General features: G+C 39.3%; 1 protein-coding gene and 1 long non-coding RNA gene across 2 annotated transcripts in view; both read right to left on the reverse strand.

The window, feature by feature from the left end:
• LOC137216938 (uncharacterized) overlaps window positions 1-18,453 on the reverse strand; it is a 167,781-nt gene extending 149,328 nt beyond the window's left edge. The window contains exon 1 of the long non-coding RNA XR_010939897.1: window positions 18,369-18,453. This is a non-coding gene — a long non-coding RNA (uncharacterized lncRNA). The remainder of the gene's footprint in view (window positions 1-18,368) is intronic.
• A 3,633-nt stretch (window positions 18,454-22,086) lies between these two features.
• On the reverse strand, window positions 22,087-24,523 carry LDOC1 (LDOC1 regulator of NFKB signaling). The gene has a single exon (XM_067722301.1). It carries the CDS (start codon window positions 24,350-24,352, stop codon window positions 23,912-23,914), a length of 441 nt encoding a protein of 146 aa, XP_067578402.1. The 5' UTR covers window positions 24,353-24,523; the 3' UTR covers window positions 22,087-23,911.
• Window positions 24,524-24,781: the final 258 nt, after the last annotated feature.

Raw genomic sequence — 24,781 nt, forward strand, 5'->3', positions numbered from 1 at the left:
TCAAGATTTTGAAAACCAGTAAGAAAAAGATGAATACATCATTACAACATCATCAAAGAACATGAATAAGAAATTCCTCCAAAAATAAATAGTAATGAAAAATAAACAAGGTCTACAAACTCCCTATTTTCTAAGTAATCCAAGCGAAAATAATAGACAATATTTAACATTTATTGAGCACTTTCTATCTGCTAGGCACTAATTGCTTATTTAAGCCTCACAGTGACATATGAAATAGGTACTATTTTCATCCACATGTATACATGATCCTTGAGGTTGGCCTACTTGGCCTATGGGGAGACATATAAGGTTGTCAGGGTCCAGTGTGGAGCTGCTTCATCACACAGTTGTTGTGCCTCTGTTCACTCTCCAAAATATCCTGGTTTGGAAACTCACCACCCTTCTTATTCCAACCTCTAAGTGTAGGAGTGTCCTATGGTTTTAAATATCTTCATGTCTCAAATGTTACCCCCCAGAGAGAACTTTCCTGAATACTCAATATAAAGCAGGTCATCCTGTTATTGTTTATCAAAGTACCATACCTATTCTTTCATAGCATTAACCACATCCTACAATTAGTCATTTGTTTAATCATTTGTTATCTGTGCCCTGCTCCTCGTTGTGTGGTGAACTCTTTCACAGGATAGAAAACATCTCAGTTACCTATCATATCGTATGTGGTGATATGACATACCTGTCACCACACACAGTGTGACAAACAATAGCAGCTTAAAATAACTTTTCTCAGATTTCAGTGCCTCCATGCTATTCAGTATGTCATGGATGGACAACAGGAGTTTGTATTTAAAAAAAAAAAAAAAAGGATCCCAGTGACTCTGATGCAGGTGCTTTGCAAATTACCCTTTGAGAAACACAGGTATAAGAGATTGAATTTATTTAAATTAATACCTCTTTATTCATTCTAAATTTATTGAGGGTCTACAGTGTGCCAGACATTATGGTAGGTACTAAGCCAAAGAATCATTTGATAAGCCCTCATGAAGGCTGGAAAAGGAAATAAATCTTACTAATACAAAGGAAGAAAACACCATAAATCACATAAAGCAGAAAAGACAATGGGATAAAGAGCCCAGAAGGACACAGAAAAGTTTTTTGAGACTTTGGTTTTACTGGTAACATAATGTCTAGTCAAAAAGTGAGAAACCGCTTTAATATTTATATTTCACAGCAGGTTTCATGGACTTTCCTAAGTAATGATTATGTCTTGGGAGGCTTTATTTGGACACTGGGCAATTATAATACCATGTGTACTTCAAAATAAATGCTTTCAAACCCTACAGGATGCAGAAAAATCATGTTGATAAAAAGCAGCTTTTAAAATGTCCTATTTCAGTGGGTGATACCTTAGTGTCTTATCCTTTAGAATGCCCCCTCTTATTTCCTCACTCATTGGAGAGTGCAATTTTCCACACACGTGGTGTTCAATGTCTTTTTTTAGGTAAGGAAAACTCAAGAAACTATAAAATTTACACCCAAATTAAAGCCATTAAAACAAGTGGATTTGTAACATAAAAGCTGTAAGGCATCAGTCAGAAATAAGCAATTATAGGACTTGACTTTTATCCATGGTTCCCAACATGTTTTTCCTTTGAATTCTAAATAATCTTGAGAGGTTTTTTTTTTTTTTTTTTTTTTTTTGCGTTATGTGGGCCTCTCACTGTCGTGGCCTCTCTCGTTGCGGAGCACAGGCTCCGGACATGCTGGCTCAGCGGCCATGGCTTATGGGCCTAGCCGCTCTGCGGCATGTGGGATCTTCCTGGACCAGGGCACGAACCCGTGTCCCCTGCATCGGCAGGTGGACTCTCAACCACTGCGCCACCAGGGAAGCCCGAGAGGTTTTTTTAAAATTATTATTTCTCATAACTTCCTCCTCTATGCAGTGCTATTTAGAGAAAAATGATAAAATTTTGAGCTATTAATATAATTTGGTCATTCATTCACTTATTCAACAAATACTCATGGAACCCCAAATATGCCCTGTCTTAGGAGCTAGGCATACAATAACAAACAAAACAGACAGAAATCCACACCCTCATGGAGTTTCCATTCAAGTGTATGGTAAGTAGGTACAGTAAGTAAAGCACAATTTGAGTGCTATGGAGAAAAGCAGGGAATGTGAGCAGTATTGCAGGTAGTAGCATTCAAATTATAAAAAGGATGGTCAGGGAAGACATAACTGAGAGGTGACATTTGAGAAGATTCTTGAAAGAGGTTAGGGAGAGAGACATGCAGATGTCTGGGCAAGGGCCATTCCAGGCAAAATGAAGCAAATGCAAATACATCCTGGTGGGAGCATGTTTGGCAAATTCAAGGAAAAGCAAGGAGATCAATGTAAGTGTAGTAGTGGGCCAAGGGGAGAGTCATAGGAGAAGTTGGGGAGGTGGGCAGGAGTAGATCATGAGGACCTTATGGTAAAGCTTTTACCCTGGTGGAGAAAGGAATCACTAGTTTTGAATAGGGAAATAGCATACTCCTTTAGAAATATCACTGTGGCTGCTGTGTGGAGAGCAGAGTGTAGACAATCAAATGTGGAAGCAGGGAGTCAAGTTAAGATCTTGCTATAATCCAGGCTAGAAATTGTATCTTGGACCAGAGTAGTAGTAATGGGAGTGATGAATAATGAATGCATACAGAGTCTAAGGACTGATCCCTAGAGTCGTTCAAAGTTCAGAATTGGGAAAGTGGAGGAGGGGTTCATCAAAGGACACTGAGAAGGAGAAACCAGTGAGCTATGAGGAAAATCAAGAGATTACAATATCCTTGAAACAAAGTGAAGATATTGTATCAAGGAGGAGGAGGTGATTAACTATATCAAATACTGTTTGTAAGTCAAGTTACATGAAGACTGAGAATGGGCTTTAAGATTCAGCAACATGGATGAGATTGGTAACTGTATTAGGCTGCTAGCGCTGCCATAACAAAATACCACCGACTGGGTGGCTTAAACAACAGAGATTTATTTGCTCACAGTTCTGGAGGCTACAGTCCATGATCAAGGTGCTGGCAGGTTTGGTTTCTTCTGAGGTCTCTCTCCTTGGCTTGCAGACTCTTGCTGTGTCCTCACATGGCCTTTCCTCTGTGAGCACGTGACCCTGGTGTCTCTCTCTGTGTTCTAATCTCCTTTTCTTATAAGGACACCAGTCCTATTGGATCAGGGCCCACCCTAATGAACTCATTTTAATTTAATTACCTCTGTAAAGCCCCTATCTCCAAATAAGGTCACATTCTGAGGTGTTGGGGTTTAGGACTTCAACATATGAATTTGGGGAGACAATTCAGTCCACAACAGCAACCTTTATAAAAGCAATTGTGTACAGAGTGGTAGGATTGAAATCCTTAAGAACAAGTGGAGAAGAATAGAGGACAGCAAGTGTAGACTACTCTTTGAAGGGTTCTTGCTATAAAGGGGAAGGAGAAGTGGGGCAACAGCCAGAGAGGGAAATGAAATCAAGAGAGGTATTTTGTTTTGTTCTATTAGAATGGGAGAAACATTAGTAGGTTATGTTTATGAGAAAGATCCAGGGAAAAAACAATGATATGGGAAAGGAAGAAGAGAATCACAAGAGGGATATCCTGGAGTTGGTGGGCAGGGGTGGGATTAAGTGCAATGGCTTTAGCTGTTCATCCACAGGAACAGGAATGAAGGCTGAGCGTATGGGTACAGAAGCTGGTTGATGGGAAAATGTGGTGATGGTAGCTTGAGGAAAATTTCTTTTGATTATCTTATCTCTATTTTCTCAGTTAAACAGGAAGCAAGTGGAGGGAGTGGACATTTCATTTTTGTAAAGGGAGAAGGCACAAAATAGTCATCTAGAGTGTTAATGGAACTGGCAAATATAGCATAATTGCCAGGCAGCTTTAAGGATCCCCTTGATGGTGATCTTGAGTTTAAACTGAGACCACTCAGCAAGATGGCATGAGTTTCTCCAACCATGTTTGATTTAACCAGGCTTGGGATTTTATCAAATGAGTATGATTAACAAGAGAGAGGCAACATAGTTGAAGGTAATAATGGACTGTGGACACTAAGACACTAAGCCCAATGTGGATGGAAGTGAGAATATGTTCATGGCAGCAGTGGGGTGGGAGGTCCCAGTGGGATAAGATAGTTGTTGTTACCAGGATATCAGAGGGAACGAGTTGGTGGTCAAGTCGGATGCTTGACACTGACGTTATGGAGGGGTTGCAGTTATTGATAATAACAAGATAAGATATGGCCATGGGAACAAGTAGCAAAGCTGGTAAAGAAAATAAAACTGAAGAACAGGTCATGAAACTGAGAGGCCAGGTTGTGCGAAAGGTCACATACATGAATATTGAAATCACCAAGGATTTAAACAATTGACAAGGGTGATAGTGTGCAATGAGGTAAAATGTCTTTAATGACTGAGAGGAGTAAACTGGAAGTCAGTAGATGACTATAGTATAGAGGAGTGTATTAGCCAGGGTTCTCCAGAGAGATAGAACCAGGAGGATTTAAAGAGATTTATTATACAGAATTGGATCACAAGATTATGAGGTTAACAAGTACCAAGGCTTGGAGTCAGCAAGCTAGGGGCCCAGGAGAGCCAATGGTGTAGTTCCAGTCTCAGTTTGGAGGCCTGAGAACCAGAAGATCTGATGATATGATTTTCAGTTCAAGTCCAAAGGCAGGGGGAAAAACAAACAAAAAAACAATGTGCCAGCTCAAAGGCAGTTAGGCAGGAGGAATTCCCTCTTATTTGAGGAAAGTCAGCTTTTTGTTCTATTCAGGCCTTCAACTGATTGAATGAGACCCACCCAGATTAGGGAGAGCAATCTGCTTTACTCAGTCTATCAACTTTAATGTTAAACTCATCTAAAAGCACCTTCACAGACATAGCCAGAATAATGTTTGAACAAATATCTGGGCATCCTGTGACCCAGTCAAATTAACACATAAAATTAACCATCACAAGGTTTAACAGGAGATATCTAAAACAATGACATAAAATTCATAAGCTGGGAGAAGGAGGAAGAGAGAATATCAGCAAGGAGAAGCAATAGAAATACCTATCCTAACTCCAGGATCAATAGTAATTGGGGTGTGTTAGAGAAAAAAAAAAACTACCGTTTAAAAAGGCTACAGTGAGAGTCATTAGGGTAGAGCCAGATTTCATTTAGAAAAAGGAGGTAAAGGAAATATTAAGAGAAGTTACTGAAAATAAATAGGACTTTGCTGAACACTGACTCTGATTTCTAGAGTGAAAAGTAGATGTTTTTCAAGAGTTGAGAAATAGGTTTTAAAAAAAAGATGTACACGGCAAATATGGAGATAGGGAGACCTGGGATACCTGTGGACCTGACATCAAAAGATAAAAGGACAAGCAGAGATTAGTCCTAATGGCTCCAAATGAAAATAGTGGAGGGACTCTGACCACTGCTGGCCAGAGAGGACGGGTGGTGGTTTTGTCTGAGAGCAGGGCTGTTCGGTTTTATTCTGCTCTTCATATTTTTCCCCCAGTATGGGGATTTCATCCCCTAATATTTATTTTTTTGCTATGGATTTTTATGAAAAAAATCCAGCATCTGATAAACTGTTATAATAGGCTCTTGCTTTACTCAATAAACTGTCATGCTGCTTAGAACATAATTTCTTTGAGGACAGAGTCTACACAGTGAACATTCACTTTAAAACTAGTTTATCCTATAGAATCTCTTAACTTTTCTATCAATGATTTTATGTTGGCTGGTTTGTGCCAATGGGGATAACCTGTTACACTGCTTCAATGTACCCCTTGTCTATTCAACTTATCATTAGACCTATCTATCTCTTCAGGCCTTTGAGAGAGCTCCAACAATTCCAGCTCCTCCAGGAAGCCACAACTGGGAAAAGGAAGGCAAATACCCTGGTCCAACTCAGTCTGACCACAGAAGTCCATTACCCACAGGCTGAATGGTACCCCCCTCAAATTCATGCCTATATTCTAATTCCTGGAAACTGTGAACATTACTTTATTTGTGAAAGAGGTATTTGCAGATGTAATCAAGTTAAGGGTCTTGAGGTGAGGAGATCATTCTGGCTTATGGGAGCTATCCCTAAATCCAATGACAAGTGTCCTTATAAGGGTGAGGCTGAGGGAGATTTGACAGACAGAAGAGGAGGAGGCAGAATGACTATAGAGGCAGCGATTAGAGTGATACAAGCCACTATAAGCTGGAAAAGAGAAAAACAACAGACTCTCTCCTTGAGCCTCTGATGAGAGTGCAGCCCTGCATACACCTTAATTTCAGACATCTGGACTCAAAAACTGTGAGGGAACAAATTTACGCTATTTTAAGTAACCAAGTTTGTAGTAATTTGTTTCAATAGCCACAAGAAGCTTAGACACTCACCCTTCAAATGTCACCCCTCTCTTAAATATACTCACTCCTCTATTATATGTTTATTTGATGCATATGATTATTCAAACAGAATCATAGTGTGGTGGTGCCTTTGGGATTACGTAGAGCTGAGTTTGAATCCTGGCTCATAAAATCTGGGCAAGATTTTATATCTCACTGAACCTCAATTTCCTGTTAAATAAGAATAAAATTATTTTGAAAAATCATGATAAAGGTTAGAGATCATATGTTATGCATAATGTACACATTCAGAAATGTTATTATATTCAGTACTCCATGGGACCACATTAGTGATGTCTAACACTAAAATGTCCAAGGGATTGATAACCATATCTATATAAGCAAGTCCACCCAAGACCCAGGACACATCCCTCCTTCTTGCCGACTACTTCCATCTACACTCTCCTTTACCAATATTTCTTAACAAGAGCAAGAACCCAGGGATTCTAAATTCTAATCTTAATTTTGAGGCATGCTTGTGAGGGTAATCCTGGGAACTTCCAATGGTCTTTATCTTCCTCAATTTCAGTGTCTCCAAAAAGACTTACTATGCCTCCTGAGATACACGAAGATCTATAAACAAATAAAAGACCGTAAACATTTTCATCCTTGATGTGAACTGTGTCATCATAGGGCCATTAACAGCATTGACACTGGACCTCATTCAGTTACTTTTTGCAAAAATGAATCATGTATCCAGGGATTTAAAAGCTACTTCAGCAGCAGTCAAATCATTGTGTCAGCAAAACCAAGGCCATATATTTTATGTCTTCTTTCCAGAGGTATCTCTGCAAGAGAAATTCTCCCATAGTGTATAGCCCGATGTACAGCCAGAAACAAAATGGGTTTCAGTATATTGTTATCTTTTTCAAGTACATCTGTACATATTTTTAAAGTATCGAACTCATAATTGACAATGGCCTACCAGTCAATGATTTGGAGGAGTTTACTTACATCCTATGAGCATTTTTCAAATTCTGTCTAGCAATGCCTTGATAAAAGAAGATATCAAGATATTATTCTGAGATGACTACCATGGAGGGAATTTTCCAGCTTTATGTTAGCTTCAGAACTACATGTCCGTGAAACTGTCTTTCTCAAAGTCAGGGCTCTGGTACTGCTATTATTAGAGAAAGGGCAAAGTAAAGCTCAATAAATAGATACTCTCTTCCCTCTTCTCTCTTTAACTCCTAAAAATGTGTTGACTGCCCTGCTACTGATCAAAACATTTCCCTCAGGTTTTCTAGAATAATCCAATTTAAGTGCTAAAGGAGTATAAGGCAAGGGCAAGATTGAGTCTGTTGTGTGTATGTATGTATTCAAGGGAAGTAGGCTGAGACCTACTTCATTGAGGAAGTAAACATTTGAACCAAAGGACTAACTGCCATAGAGCAAAATGTCATGCAAATGCTAGATATTGAATAAATATTTCTATCACAATTTCCGACTGGAAATTTTAAAATTACTACCAACGATGTTTATGTTTTCCATGTGCAATTCTGCTAAAAGAAAGTTTGGAAATGACCAAAAATTAATATACAATGCTTAAAAGACAAGAACACTTAAAGTAGTCTCTCAAATTCCATTGAGTCATTTGTATGTATGAGGGTAGCTACCGTCCCAGAGGCAGTTATACCAAGCTCACCACAGAGTGGAATGTTGCATCCAGAATTCTTTTCATTGCACCTTTAGTAATTTTTGACCTAAATATGTATAGGCTGAGTGTACTCACACAAACCACTTTAACTGCTCCATGGCTGACTGAAAAGGGGGGAAGTATACAAAAAAAGAAAAGGACTTGGAAATAGGAGGTATATAAGAAGAAAAGCAACTTCACAATAGTCAACTACTGCATGTAGATAAACATGGCTCCTCTGCTGATATTTTTAAAAACCCTTATCTTTTTTCTCCAAAAGTGTCCTTTAACCTCAAACTTAAATCAGTGACATTTCCTGATTTCCCCAGGGTGGCAACGTGAATCCAGTGTTTTCAATGATAATGAATTTTTTTTTTCAAATACACTTATATCTCCAACAGAGCATAAGACTTTAATGCTACCATTGACAATAAAGTGATATGGAACGCAGAAGCTGTATACATCATTAGTAAACCTCAGAAACTTTTCTACTCCCAGTTGTCCTTGCTTACTACTTTTCTTCAGTAAATTAAATAAGGAGATAACAATGGCTCATAAAGCGCTGAAAACACTTTACAACAAGAGCTCCATGCCATCTTCCTTTCGCAGAAAGGCTTACTTTGCTTAGGGCATGCTCATTGCAGTCTCCCTCTTTGTTGTATTTATTAAAGTAATGATGCCTGAATTTTCTGATTTCCCTCAGCCTCTGATTATCTCATGCACCAACCTCTTTCACAGTGCTTGTTTAAAGTCGCTCATTCATTCACTCGTCCATTTATACAACAAATATTTGCTAGTGCATACTAGGTGCTCAAGACTGTTCTAGGTACTAATGATACAGTGGAGAATGAGACAAGCAAGAACCATGCATGACCTCACAGAGCTTTCATTCTAAGAGGAGACGATAAAAAAATTACATAAGTGATTCTTTTACAAATGCTCCAAGGGAAAAGTACAGCATAGTGAGAGTTTATAACAGAGTAAACTGGTGTTGTTCAGGAAGGGGAGGCATTAGCCAGATAAGGCCACTCTGGGAAAATTACATTTAAGGTAAGATCAGAAGATTGTTGGAGTTAGCTAGATAAAGAGACGTGGGAAAAATTGTCCAAGGAAGAGAAACAGCACGTGGATGTCCTTCTGGAAGGAAAAATTTTGGCAGTCCTGAAATTAAAGAAAGTCATTCAAGCTGGAGCTCAGAGTGAAGAATAGAAAGGGAAAGATGAATTAAGAGAGGAGAGGTGGGGGGGAGTGCAGGCAGATTGTACGCAGCCATGGCAAAGAGTTTGGATTTGACACAATATTCAAGGCACCCCTTGAATTAGATAAAATAAAGACAGTTGGGCTAACTAACTTGCTAGAACTCTTTGTACCCATTGATCTGAAGATAAATGCACATCAAAATGAAAATGCTTCGTATTGCCAAACTGTGTATGTTTATATCGATATACTATTGAGTTTATTGATTATAACATATTGCATTATATTATTTTACACTTATATTTTCCCATTCCTAGCTACTTTAGTACAAGTACTCAAGTTTAAGGTCCAAGAGATGATGCACCATGCTCATCCCTGGAATTTCGATACATTGTAGAAAGTATCTGACATCACATTAAATCTGTTCTTACAGATATTTGGAATTTTTGTTTGCTTTAGTTTTTCTTTTTAATAGGCCTATCTACAAAATGGCTGATAACTTAAAGCCAATCTAACCTCTACATTAGGTAGATACGTAAATGGAGGATATACTATAAATGAAAGCATGTTCCACAAATCATAATTACTCTGTATGCCAAAAGCCTATTTGAATTTTATGAATCAATGGTTAAGGTAGTCTTATCCCATGATGTCCTCTAAAGGATATGTGTGTCAGGGTGAGAGAGAGAGAGATGTGTGTCAGGGTGTGAGAGAGAGAGAGAGAGAGCAGGTGATTATCTAAATGGACATACACTTATTACTGCCTTCCATCACCAAAGATTCTACTTGTAGTGAGACCCGGTAGTGTCACAGTATGACAAAAATAGATTCAAAACCAAATTTTTTTTCCCTACTGAAGGTACATGTAAATTAATTGTGAGTTAAAATATTTGGCCAACTATTGACATAAAGACAGTGAACTACATTTCAGGGAAGCACTATGGAATGAACAGAGTATATTATGAAAACAGTAGATCTAGTTTAAGTTCTTCTATTGCTCCTCACTAAATGTGTGGATTGGGCGAGCCACTTAATCCTTCTGTGCCTCAGTTTTCTAATCCATAAAATGAATATAACATATTCAGAAATTTGAAGTGAAGGTCAAACTATATAATATAAAAGTACTTATTAAATATTTTATTAAACTATTAACTATTATCAAATATTAACTATAATTAACTATTAAACTTATAATAAACTATTTATTAAACAGAGTACTTTCAAATATCACCTATTTTTTGCCACTGGAGAATCCTGATGCACTAACTTTGCAGTGACTAATTCGTTCAAATAGTTTTTTTTTTTTTTTTTTGCGGTACGCGGGCCTCTCACTGTTGTGGCCTCTCCCGTTGCAGAGCACAGGCTCTGGATGCGCAGGCCCAGCGGCCATGGCTCACGGGCCCAGCTGCTCCGCGGCACGTGGGATCCCCCCGGACTGGGGCACGAACCCGTGTCCCCTGCATCGGCAGGCGGACTCTCAACCACTGCGCCACCAGGGAAGCCCTCAAATAGATTTTTAATTGAAACTGTATATGAAAATCTTACTGTTACTTAAATTGTTCCAGAGTGTAGTAAAAGGAAAACTTTCATTTTGTTAATGAAGGAAGTATAATATTGATACATAAACCTGATAAAAACACAAATAGGAAAACTACAGACCAATCTCATGAATATCAATGAAAGATTTTGAATTATATTAGCAAGCAGATTCCAACTACACATTAAAAATAAAGAGATATGGGAATTTCCTGGCGGTCCAGTGGTTTGGACTTGGCGCTTACATTGCCAGGGGCCCAGGTTCAATCCCTGGTCAGGGAACTAAGATCCCACAAGCAGCATGGTGCAGCCAAAACTTTAAAAATAAAAATAAAGAGATATTATGATGAAATGGGATTTGTTCCAGAAATGCAGGGATGGTTTTATATTAAAAAATTCATTATCTACCATTTTAATAAATCTAAGTAAACAAAACAAGATATTCTCCATAGATACTGAAAACAGGCTGTACAAAATTCAGCACTGTTATGTAACATCTCTCTCTCTCTCCCACTCTCTCTCACACATACACACACACACACACAATACAAATATATATGTTTTTATATATATGTGGCTACGGAAACATTTAGGAACATTGTCACTAAGGAGAAGAACAAGGGAAGGATTTCCACTACCTTCAGGACAATTTCATGACAAGAGAAAATGATTGGAGGTATGAGAATTGGAAAAGAAGTTTTGCACATAATATAATATCTGGAAAACACAAAGAAAATCCACAGATAGACACAAGGTCACATGGAAATGTAGTATATGATAATCATATCACATAACTGAGAATAAGAGCCATTTGCAAGAAAAAATTAAATTGGATACATCAGACACCATAATAAACACCAAATACAACAGAAATGTAAACGTTCAAAAATTGAATCCACAGAACTATTAAAAGAAAACATTGAGGGAGATTCCTGTATAACTGGATATGGGGAAAGAAAGTCTTCTAAATATAACTCAAAATCTAGAAGCAATAAAAGACTAATGATTCTGTCTACATAAGAATGCGAAATTTTGGAATAAAAATAAATAAATATCATAAAACGGTAAAAGACAAATGAAAAACTGGAATAAAATCCATGCGACTTATAAACAAAGGGCTATTCCCCAAGTACATAAAGAGCTTTTAAATAATGAGAGAAGGGGCTTCCCTGGTGGCGCAGTGGTTGAGAGTCCGCCTGCTGATGCAGGGGACGTGGGTTCGTGCCCCGGTCCGGGAGGATCCCACATGCCGAGGAGCGGCTGGGCCCATGAGCCATGGCCGCTGGGCCTGCGCGTCCTGAGCCTGTGCTCTGCAACGGGAGAGGCTGCAACAGTGAGAGGCCCGTGTACCGGAAAAAAAAAGAAAAAAAAAATGAGAGAAAAAGGAGAAAAACAAGATAGAAAAAAATGGTCAAAATATATGAACAGATAATCTATAGAAAAGAGAAATTAAAACAGTCCTCAACATATAAAAAAATACATCACTCACAATCAGAGATGTACAAATTAAAACTACACTGAGATACCATTAAAAATATCTATCAGATAGTCAAAAATTCAAAATAGCCCTTATCCTGATAATGCTACAGGACAAGAGGCAGTCTCATCCATTTCTGGTGGGTGTGTAAAATGCCAAAAACATTTTGGGAGGGAATTTAGGAACATCTAACAGACTACATATGTTCTTACCCTTTGATCTAGCAATCCTTTTCCTAGGCACCTACTGTAAAGGTATATCTCCACAAATATAAAACAAAACATGCACATTGTTATTAATGGCGAATCTTAATTTTGTAATAACAAAATATTTCCCGTACATAGGACCATACATAGGAGAATTCTGAATAACTACAGCAAATCCACAGAGTTAATTATGCTGCTGCACAAAAATGAGGAAGCTAACTGAGTTGACAGAGTTACTTCTGAATTTACAATTAAGTGAAAAAAGCAAGTGCAAAGCAATGGATGCAGAAAACTTCCTTACTTATTTTATGAGGCCTAACTTAGAAAACTTCCCAACTTATTCTTAAACCAAAACCAGAAAAAGAGGTCACAAGAAAAAAATTACATGTCATTATTCCTGATGAATATAGACAAAAATCCTCAACAAAATACTAGCAAACCAAACCTAGCAACATGTAAAAAGGATTATATTACATGACCAAATGTGATTTTTTCCAGGAAGGCAAGGTTGACTCAACATATAAAAATCAGTCAATATTAATAGAATAAAAGAAAAAAACAGAAACCACATGATCATCTCAATAAACACAGAAAGAGCACTTGACAAAATCCAACATCCTATCAAGATAAAAAAACACTCAACAAACTAGGAGTAGAAGGCAATTTTCTCAACTTGATAAAGGGCATCTATGAAAAGCCCACAGTTAACCTCATACTTAATAGTGAAAGAATGAAAGCACTCCCTCTAAGATCAAGAAAAGGATGTCTGCTCATGACACTTCTATTCAGTATTGTACTAGAGGCTCTAGCCAGAGAAATAAAGCAAAAATGAATGAATGAAGGATAAAAAGAAAGAAAGACAAGAAATAAAATGCGTCCAGATTGGAAAGGAAGAAGTAAAACTATCTATTTCCAGATGACATGATCTAGGATATAGGGAATCCTAAGCAATCCACAAAGCAAAATATTAGAGCTAATAAACAAGTACACCAAGGTTGTATTTGTATGATATCAATAAACAAAAATCAAGTGTACAATTGATCCTTGAACAATGCAAGGGTTGGGGGGGGTCAACCCCTAAGCAGTCGAAAATCCATTTATAACTTTATAGTTGGGCCTCTGTATGCATGGTTCCACACCCACAGACTCAACCAAGTTCAGATATTGTAGTACTGTAGTACATATTTACTGAAAACAATCCATGTATAAGTGGACCCATGCAGTTCAAACCCATGTTGTTCAAGGGTCAACTGTATTTCTATACACTAACAAAAAGCAACCTGAAAAAAAATTTTTTTAATTCAATTTAGAATAATAGCAAAAAGAATAAGAAACTAAGAAATAAACTTAACAAAGTAAGTGGAAGACATATAATAAAAACAATAAAACATCACTGTAACATATTAAAGAAGACCTAAATAAATGGAAAGATATCCCATGTTCATTGAGTAGAAGACTTATTATTAAGATGACAATATACCCCAAATTAATACAGATTCAGTACAATCCCTATCAAACGCCAATTGTCTTTTTTGAAGAAATGCACGATCTGAGCCTAAGGTTCATACTAAAATGCAAGGGGCCCAGGATAGCCAAAAACTGTTGAAAGAAAAAAGTTGGAGAACTCATGCTCTTCAATTTCAAAATTTACTACAAAACTACTGTAATCAAGACAGTTTGATACTGGCACAAGTATAGATACATAGCTCAACAGAAAAGAATTGAGACTGCAGAAATAAATCTATACATCTATGGACAACTGATTTTTGATAAGGGTGCCCAGACAATTCAATGGGGTTAAAATAATATTCCTTTCAACAAATGGTGCTGGGACACTGGAAAGCCACATGCAAAAGAATTAATTTAAACCACTACCTCACACCATATATAAACATTAACTCAAAATGGACCAAAGACCAAAATGAAACATCTAAAACTTAAAACTCTGAGAATGATGAAAACATAGAGGTAAAATATAAAAACTATGAAAACGTAGGTGTTAATTGTTGTGACTCTGGGTTAGGAAATGGTTTCTTATATACAACACCAAAAGCACAACTAACCAAAGAGAAAATATATAAATTGGACTTAATCAAAATTAAACACATTTGTTCATCAAAGGATACTATCCAAAAAGTGAAAAGGCAACCCATCAAATGGGAGAAAATATTTGCAAATCATACATCCAATAATAATTAGGTCTAGTATCTAGAATACATAAGGAACTCTTATAGCTCAACAATAAAAAGACAGCCCAATCATAACTCAATAAAATGATAATTTTTAAAAAGAGTAATCCAGACATAAATGTTATGTTACGGAATTTAAGTACTTTCTGAAGATATGGGGATCACAGAAGGATTTTGAATAGAAAAAAGTGGTAAGGTTTATGTTTCAAGAAAGCAACACTAACAGCAATGAAAAGAGCAGATTAGAAGGAAGAGAGCCCATAAGAAGAAAAGTCATCTAGGAGTCCATTCAAATAAACCTGGCAAGCAACGAGGGTTTTACTAAGGAAATTACTGCCAAAAAGAAAGGGACACAATGAATAGGTATTATAGGAATGACCTATTTCTAACTGCACTGACCAGACTTACTACTGAAATAATAGTTTGAGTATAGGTTGTTTTCATTGATAAAACAGAGTTTTATCATCAATTGTTTAGAAGAATTGAAGTAACATAACAGATTCATAAAACCAATTATGTTTATTTTATAACAAACTGTGAATAAGTTTATGGTTCCTACAACATGAATTACTGTTTCCAAAAGAGAACTATTTTATAATGGTACCAACAGTTGCTTTTCATTTTCACCAAAACCTATCCAGAATAAGTACTAATTCTATGTTTTAAATTACATTAGTACTCATTGTAATAAATCTGCGCAATACAGAGTAAAAGAGCAAAACTTTTCTTTCATGCTACTCCCCTGTCTAGGGTAAACATTGTTAAAATTTTGTCATTTATCTTTCTGTTCTTTTTGCCTTTTGTACATATATGTCGACACATACACACATGCATACACATATAGGTTTTAAAATATTTGTAAATATCATCATACTCTACATGTATTTATGAATTACTTTTATGCCTAACAATTCCTATTGGAACTTCCCCTCAAAAATACAAAGAAAATATTATTTTTACCTCTGAAGTAGCTCATATCAGGATGTACTTTATCATTGTTTAAGTCTATCTCCTTTGATGGACATTTAGGTTTTGGGGGGATTTTGGGGGGAGGTTGCTTTAAAAAAATGAGCAATCCCAGAATCTTTCTCAAATCTCGTACTGTTTCCTGTAAGTACTCCAGCGTTTGTGCAAAATGGAGATAAAATTATAGAGGTTCATAGTTGGAGTGGACAGTGACAGTTGCTCATTTTAAGGGCTATTTTGTTATTAAATGAGAGAAGAACCTGCAGAGTGGCCCACTAATGAAAATACTTCAGATTATAAACGAGGAAACAAAGGTCCATGGGAGATAGGCAACCTGAACAAGGCATTACTTCCAAAAGGCAGCATGAAACTGTAAAAAGAGCACTGGACTTGGGGTGAGAATTCTGGCCCAGATTCTGACATTTTTACCATGGACAAGTCCTGGAGCATCTCAGAGACTTAATATCCCAATTTGTAAAATGTAAATAAAAATATCTCTTCACTGAGTTGGCGTGAGTCCCAAATAAGAAACTGAATATGAAAGTGACTTTTAAAGTGTCAAATGCTGTTCACATGTCAATTAATTCTTAATATCCAACACTTTAATGTGTTGACCACACTTCCTCCTGACACTCCAAATCCCCCAATATCAGTGTCTTTCTACCAAAACCCACAAGACTACCATAACAGCCAATCTTACATTCTTATTTTACTAAATAATATCTATTGAAGAAAAGAAGAATGATGTTAACATTTATTGACTACCAGATAAGATACTAGGCAGTTTTTTCTTATACTAGTCCTAAGATATAATTATTCCCATGATATAGGTATAGAAGTTTAGAATCACAGAAGTCAAGTAAGCTGTCTGGGCTTCGCAGAGCAAATCTAAGGCAAAGCCGCAACAGGGACCACCAGCCTTTCTGATCCCCAACACATTCTCACTGAACTCAAACTTTGTGCAAGGAACAATCCATTCTCAACTCACAACAAGCCGAACTTTCCATATGTGCTTTTCTATCTCTTCTAAGGCCCATTTTCTGATACTAATTTCACCCTCCTTACTTTTTATTCCAATGAACAACAGACTTTTTTCTTTTTTCCCATATACATATTGATGGGATCTCCTACATATGTGGTACCTCTTCTCCACAGATGACTAAAACCATTCCATTTTTCTTCTTGTTACACAGGGGGATAAAAAGTTGTTCCAAAAATTGAGAATAAAATTGATCTTATTTTTTGAAACACACACACAGCTGTAGTGAGAAAGTATTCTAAGTCATTAATATTTCATTTTTTACTTTTCAGGTTCTTCCACCCCCAGAGTTGAACCTTATTCAATCCCTCTCAAAGGTTAGCTCAACGCTTCTCAAGGATACAGATTATCCCAGGCGATTAAGACATCAGAACTACTGAGCAGCAGGGGCGAATACAGAAAGTACAGAATGTTGACTCTGAAAATAATGTCGGAAATCATCTAGGTACATTCAGGTACAGTGAAAACATGAGAGTGCTATTGAAATGTTTAAAAAAGGGAGTGGGGAGTCAGATCTGTCTCGTTTCAGGAAATTGGGAAGTATGCAATGTACAAGTCATTAACACTGAGTTATTTCTGCCAGAGAAAATGCTGTTGGGACTGGACTGAAAGAGACAAGAAAGGCTGACTTGTAACTTCTTTATGGAGGAAGAGCAGCATTACTAGGAAGGAGGCAAGATACTGAAAGGTTCCTAGAAGCACTCCCATAGGAGGGAAGGAACAGGAAAGAAAATGGCAAATAACACTCTCTAGCAAAATACTGCCAAGAAGAGATGTGACTTACATCACCATCATATCATAACATAGCACACATATCACCATCATATCATAACATAGCACACTGCCATCAACAACAACAACAAAAAAGGATCTATAGCTGCACAACAAGAGAACAAATAAGAAATACGTGATTCAGGAATATGCACGAGTCAATAGAAGCTAAAGCATGAGCTGGCAGCACTTGGCAAAGAAGTGGGAAACAACAAATCTGTCACCAAAATGAAGCCAAACTAGAAACAACACGAAGAATGACAGATACTTCTGAAATCATTGTAAAGGACAGAGAGAACAGGATTGATAAAAGTAAAGAGAATAAAGTGGAAATGAAGAAAACATTAAGAAAAGTCTGAGAAAATTTAAAATACAGAGGCCAGGTAAAGGAGAGTCAACATAAATAAATATCAGTATATATTATACATATTTAAATAAATAATTATGAAAACTTTGAAGAAGGGAATCAGGTGTCAAATCTACATGTTAAATGGTCACACCAGGTTCCACAAAAAAATGACAAAAAATGAATAACAATTAGATATATTCTGTTGAAATATAAAGAAAAAAATTCTCTGAGAAATCAACAAAAGTATCAAATCAGTTATGGATGAAAAATATTAGGATGGCCTCAGACTTCTACAAAATAACATTCAATGCTAAAAAGATAGTGGAGCAATGAAAGAAAAGAACCTCTACCCATAACAAAACTGTTATTCACCATCAAAACCTCAGACGATATGTTTCCCAGGAGTTTTACGGGGATTTTTTTCCTTTTGAAGAAACAACTAAAAATGGAAAAAGAAACTAGCTAACAAAAAAACACTAAATGAAAATTGGACAAGGTAGTTATTATTAAATTCATTTGTCTGATATATTAAAATTGAAACACATGCAGGGATTATGTTCAGGGGGAAAAACATGTAACTGTTACAAACACTGACAACACAGAAACAATGTAACTTACAAAGCTGATAGGGAAATAGTATTAGTGTATATGTTGAGTTCCTCATCTTTCATGGCTGAGAGTCAAAATAGATCACTCGTATCTGAAAAATAATAGAGGTATATACACGATTTAAAGGTATAAACACTAAGAGAAAGAATATAACCAAATAAATTGGGGAGCACAGAAATGGGAGGATACTGGAAAAAATGGAAATATATTAAACATTTTCACAACAGCCTGAAATATCAATACCATAAAGAAAATAAAAAGGCCAATGATAGACTGGGCATAAATATTTGCAACATAAGGGATTTCCCTGGCAGTCCAGTGGTTAGGACTCCATGCCTCCACTGCAGGGGGTGCAGGTTCATCCCTGGTCTGGGAACTAAGACCCCGCATGCTGTACGGCATGGCCAAAAAATTAAAATAAGTAAATATTTGCAATAAATATCACAGATCCCTAATAAATGAAGAGCCTCTAGGGCTTCCCTGGTGGCGCAGTGGTTGAGGGTCCGCCTGCCGATGCAGGGGACACGGGTTCGTGCCCCGGTCTGGGAAGATCCCACATGCCGCGGAGCGGCTGGGCCCGTGAGCCACGGCCGCTGAGCCTGCGCGTCCGGAGCCTGTGCTCTGCAACGGGAGAGGCCACAACAGTGAGAGGCCCGCGTACCGCAAAAAAAAAAAAAAAAAAAAAAAAAAATCCGGAATATAGGAAATTCCATAGGACAAATGACCTGGTTTCCTCAACAAATAATTTGTAGGGGAAAAAGGATGGAGGGCAATTGTTTTTAGTTAAAAGAAGGTTTTAGAGATATATAAACCAAAAGCAGTGTCAACATTTTTGAAACCTAATTCAAACAAATAATTAAAAACACAATTTTAAGACACTGGGGATATTTGAATATGGATTGAGTATTAAATATTAAGGAGTCATCGTATTTTAGTACATACGATGATGATATTATGGTTTTTAAAGCCTTATCTGTTAGAGAAACATACTGAAATATTAAAGCGTGAATTAATATGATATCTGGGATTTGATTTTAAATATTCCATAAAAATTATAAGAAAGAAAAGGGATAAGTGAAGCAAAAATGTTGGTAAGTTTTGAATCTGGAGATGGGTCTATGAGGACTCACTATATTATTCTCCCTACTTATGAACATGTTAAAAATTTGTGTACATTCAAATGAGCAGTCCTAAAAGTCCTGTATGGCAGTGCAATTATCTGTGTCTAGAGAACAAATAAATCAGAAATATCCCAATTACTTCAGTTACCACTGAAATATAATTCCCTTTGATTTCTTTTACTGGTATGATTTTTTTTAAGTAACAATTTTAAATGAGGCATATAAACAGTCTTGTGACAGTTTTTTATCTTGAGCTGACTGGTTGACTCTGAACTGACTGGTCATTTGAACTGACTGTATAGGGACTTTGGCTAAAATAGAATTATATTATTGCAATTCTGTGCATGAAATCCTTTGTCATTTTGGGCAGGGGAAGAGAAGATATGAAAATATTGTGGATATAATCATAAGAAAAATTAATGTGTTATTGATCGTAGCTCCGATACCAGGAGGTACACAAATGTTGCAGCATCTCACCACCACTCCCCCACCCAACTAATCCGGGGCAGGGTTTTTGCTCCTCTAACAAATCTTGCTCTGCTGTTAATAAATACTTCAAGCAAGCTATTAGCCATCACAGGCTAACTGCATTTTTTTTTAAAGTCTCTGGACAATAGAATATTTGAAGATAAATGAACAAATCCTAACAGAGGCATTTCAGACAGGAGGGAAAAAAACGCAAGGGGGATGATCAGAAGTAAGAAGTAGGGGGTCACCAGCACTGTCGAAGGACACCAAACATAGTTGATTGTATCTACCTTTAGGACTAAGTGGGCATAAGACTGTAGGGAATATACTTGAACTACTGAGTAATGCAAACTACCAGACACTTTTAATGCTACTTTAGCAAAATTCATATTTCAAAGCAAATAATATATATACTTCATACAATTACCCCACATTGATCATCCATCAAAGAAAACATTCTCAGGACCTTGAATTGATACCCTTTTATTAGCTTTAAGTGCTTTGAGAACTTTAAAAATTGTTTAAATTCATTTGTTAAAAAATAAATATTCCACTAATTTTAACAACACATCTCCCTCTACTTCCAAATTGCTGAGGTTTTCACTATGTTGTAATAGCAGAAAATAACCAAACACAATGTGCATCACGTACCTCTAGCTAATATATCATCCGGCAAAACACAGCAACACAGAATTAATGGATGGCACTACTTACCTATTCAAGTGATTAGAGAAATCCAAACATACATTGGAAGATTTAATAGGATTAAATGATTATGACCTTCAATATGATTCATTTCATTTCATTAATAGCACAATTTCAGTGACCGTTTCAAGTCCAGTGTGATGGGAATTCAGGAGTCTGAAGTTCATATTTGCTATTTCAACATTTTCACCTACTTTTAGTAGTTTTCATTTGAGTGGTGATTTTATCTTCAGATATGCTTATTTACTCCTCCAATTCTCTTCTGCTATGCCTTATGCCACTATCACACTACCATGAATTCCTCCCGTGGTGGTAAAGCCCTTGCCACTATCTGTGCTTTTATTGCAGAATCTGCCAAGGTAGCCAGATTCTTAACACTGTCCTTCTCTGCAGCTCACAGTATAAACCGCTCTTCCATGATACATGAAGGACATTAACACACACACACACACACACACACACACACACACACACACACACTGAGTCAGCTCAAGGCACGTGCATACAAGCCCAGGACATGTACGTTTCAGATTCCAGAAGCTCTTGGCCTAGCTGTCATGAGTGCTACTCAGGTGCTGCATTGGCATCTTCACTGACCAGAAACCCCTTCCTTCTGCACAGAGCATGCACACACTTGGTTTGGTGGTGGGGAGTAGATCTCATCTATTCATGCCTTCAACTTTCACCTTGGAAAGGTCACTCTCAAATCTAATCACAGTCTAGATTCTCTTTCTGGACCTTACCTGTAGCAAGGTATCCCAATTCTGGCCCAACGCACCGTAAAAGCAACAAACTGGAATGACCATGAGGGCAAGAACCACTTTTCTTTGACCACCATATCTCTAACTCCTCTAAGTCTACCTGGACCACTGATTATTTTGAATGACTGATATTTGGTCTCAGTGGGTCTCACCTAGCTTTCAGCACTTGCCCACTACTTCCCCAGATCCACCCCCAGTATGGACCTCAACCTCCTTTGCTACATCATATTTACCCCTGTCCCACCCTCCAGAAACAACTTTCCTAGACTGGAAACATGACTCCTGCTCCGGACTTTGCCTGTTCACTTAGTAAACCGGCTTTCTATCTGACTTCATGTCAGATCCCAAAGAGTAAATGAGGTCTTGTCATGCTCTCATTTCCACTCTTCCTGAGCCTGCTCTGCTCCTATTGACTCCTGACATTTTCCTAAGGCCAAGGTCATAGCAAGAGACCTGTTTCTGGAATGATGCTTCAGTTCACAGGCCTGGGAGTAAGAGCCCATGTTTACTGAGTGCTCATCACGCAGCAGGGACAGTTCAAAATACCTCATGGGTGCGATCTCATTGAATCCACACCTCTGAAGTACCCGGTATGATGACCAGTATCTCATTTAACCCACAATGTGAGGTTTACGTCACAATACAAATAAAAGAATACCCAGACTCAAAAGGTCTTAATCAACAAGAAAATTTATTACCTAAATTAATTAGAGGTTCTAAGGTAGAGCTGGCTCCAGACGTGGTACAATAAAGACATGGGGGCAGATAGAGATAAGAATGAGAACTTGGCATCTCCCAAATGCTCCTCACAGCTCCTGGCTGGCAGAGATAGGCCCCACAAATCCCCTAACCGAGCTTCCCTGATTTAACATTTCAGTGACTTAACCTGGGGTAACTGCCTCACAAAGGTATGCAGATTCTTCTCAGCACTCACCCCACTCCCTTAGTGCCTCCGAGCCATCCAGGCCCACAAAGAAATCTCAGCATAGCTCAGATAGCAGTATAAGATCTAGTTCAGGAGATAGCCAGGCATATTGTCAATTTCTACAGGCTGGAATCTGGGGCACATGGATGGGTGGGGATTCTAAGGGTATCTGCCCAAGGAAGATGAAATGTTCAAATCAGGCTCCGTTTATTATGGGTGCATTTACCCAGGATCTAGGATTTAATGTTAGCTCAAGCACCTCAAAGGGGTATTAAAACAATGTGCTACGTTGTTAAATGAAGCCTGAACTCAATAGCACCCCACAGGCACTAAGGGTTAAGGGGCAGAACTTGCCGTGCTGAAGAAGAACCCAAAAGCTCAGGAAGACAGGAATATTGTGTGTCCTGATTTATGCCTGCTGTCCCAGTCTAATAATTAATAGTGTCCCCTTTAAGCTCTCTCAAAAGTGTCCCAGTTTGGGATGGTGTGCCACCTGCTCAGCCACAGCTTACCCATGTCATCTTGGAAGCCCCAGAGGACACCCCCTTCACCAGGGCTGCAAGAAATGCTTTGGTGAGGGGAGTACCAGATTCCCCATAAAGCCCTATGTTAGCTGTCCTCTGTAGCCTACACATGACAGTGGGGAATACTGGGATTGAACTAGGTTCCCTGATATCAATGAGAATATGGGAGTCAGGGTGAGTGGCAGAGGCCAATGACAGCCCTTAACCATTAAAAGAGACTCTTTTTTCGTAGTGCTTGATATTTATTGAAAAGAATGCAAATGCTTTTTCCAGGTAGTACTGAGGAGCTGGGCTGAGTGCCTGCTTTTGTTTGTATTGTTTTGTTTTTAGTATTTTTGTCCAAATGCACACATCTGTGGGATTGCTGCAATTTTGAAATAGAAATGACAGTTGTGCAAAATTGGTGCATAGGAGAAATGTCAACGATTTGGCTGCCAGGCACAACAGGCTCCTGCAGCAATCTGGTGAGGCAGGAGGCGGCCTTGGGCGTTAGCAGGGAACTAACCAGCTTGAAAGATTAGCCCCTTGGGGGAAGTTGGTGAGCAGTCCAAACCAGTGTCCCAGGAGGTGTAGCCAACTAAGGCATCTTCTAGGTTGCTACTTATCTCCAAAGGCCTGGTCTGTCGCTGTAATGTGGTGGAGGGTGCTTACGTGGCAGCGTAGGTCTCTGGGCAAGATGTAGGCCTGACAGTTGGCAGGGCTGTGCGGCACAGCTGTGCGTAGTCCAGTTGGTAACAGGGGCCTGGCCTAGAGTTGGGGCTCAGAACACAGTTCGAGTCAGCAGGAGAGGGTCCTGGGGCTGGCCAGTGGGAGGCAGCGCACTTCAGAGAGAGGCCCCAGCCTCAGCAGCGGGTAACTGGAGCACTATCCCCGGAACAAAGACAAGCACTACGGGGAGGAGGGGGGGAGGAGGAAGACAACCAGAGGCAGGGGTAGGGAAGGGGATCTGAGCGCTAGGGGAGCGCGGCGGCTCCGGGCGGGGCAAGGCGGGGAGGGGGGAGGTGGCGGCGTGCAGGGCCCTCCCCCCTAGGCCCGAGGGTCTCCGGGCCTAGTAATCATCTTCTTCATCTTCGTCGTCGTCGTCTTCGTCGTCATCCCAGCCAAAACACTGTTTCATCTCATCGAGGAAGGCCCGGTAATCACCTAGGATGGGGCTATCCATCTCAATGTAGGGCACCACCCACTCCTCGGCTTCCCCGATGAGCAGGCTGATTAGGAATGCCACCTTCATGGCGTCGTTGCAAAATCGGTTCTCGTTGACAAGCATGTAAGACGCCGTCTGCACGATAAACTCGGGGAGCCGGGAGCTCTCGCCGTCAAAAGTTTCGGGGAAGGGCACCGGACAGCTCGGCGGACGTACCTGGCGCAGTAGGGTGGCCCTCTCGCACACCAGCAGCCGCAGCTGTTCCATGAGCTGGCTGTTCTCGATGCTCAAGGCGCGGTGCCGCATCAGGAGCGCATGCAGCAGCAGCACCAGCTCGTCCACCATGGCGAACAGCTCGCAAGCTCAGGGCAGGGTTCAACTCGGCTCGGCTCGCCTAAGGTGCGCGCAGAGGCCTCGCAGGAAGTGCGTGTCCGCGGAGGCGCGCGGTGGCTAGGGGCGAGAGGCGGTGCGCGAGGCGGTGCGCGCAGGGGTCCCGGCGGCCACGCAAGCTCCGCCCACACAGCCGCTCTGACGGCCGGCGCGCCGGCGCCGCCCGGTTAGAGGGGGGCGGGCGCCCGGGAAGGCAGGGGGCGGGGCCGGGGTGGCGCGGGTTGGGTCACGAGCTGCGAGCGTGTAGGTCTCCAGGCCGGTGGATAAGGGCGGTGTGCCGGCAGAGACCCAGTCCTGGATGTGAGCCCGGCCTTAGCCAGGACCGAGCGAGCGCTAAAGACCCATCTCTGAGAGGCTCAACCTGCTCAAGTTTAAAGGATCAAC

The sequence above is a fragment of the Pseudorca crassidens genome, chromosome X (assembly GCF_039906515.1).
Source record: "Pseudorca crassidens isolate mPseCra1 chromosome X, mPseCra1.hap1, whole genome shotgun sequence".
Lineage (NCBI taxonomy): Eukaryota > Metazoa > Chordata > Mammalia > Artiodactyla > Delphinidae > Pseudorca > Pseudorca crassidens.

What these genes read in the sequence shown, in the direction of transcription:
- LDOC1 (XM_067722301.1), bottom strand. Translation starts at nt 24,352, where the DNA reads ATGGTGGACGAGCTGGTGCTGCTGCTGCATGCGCTCCTGATGCGGCAC.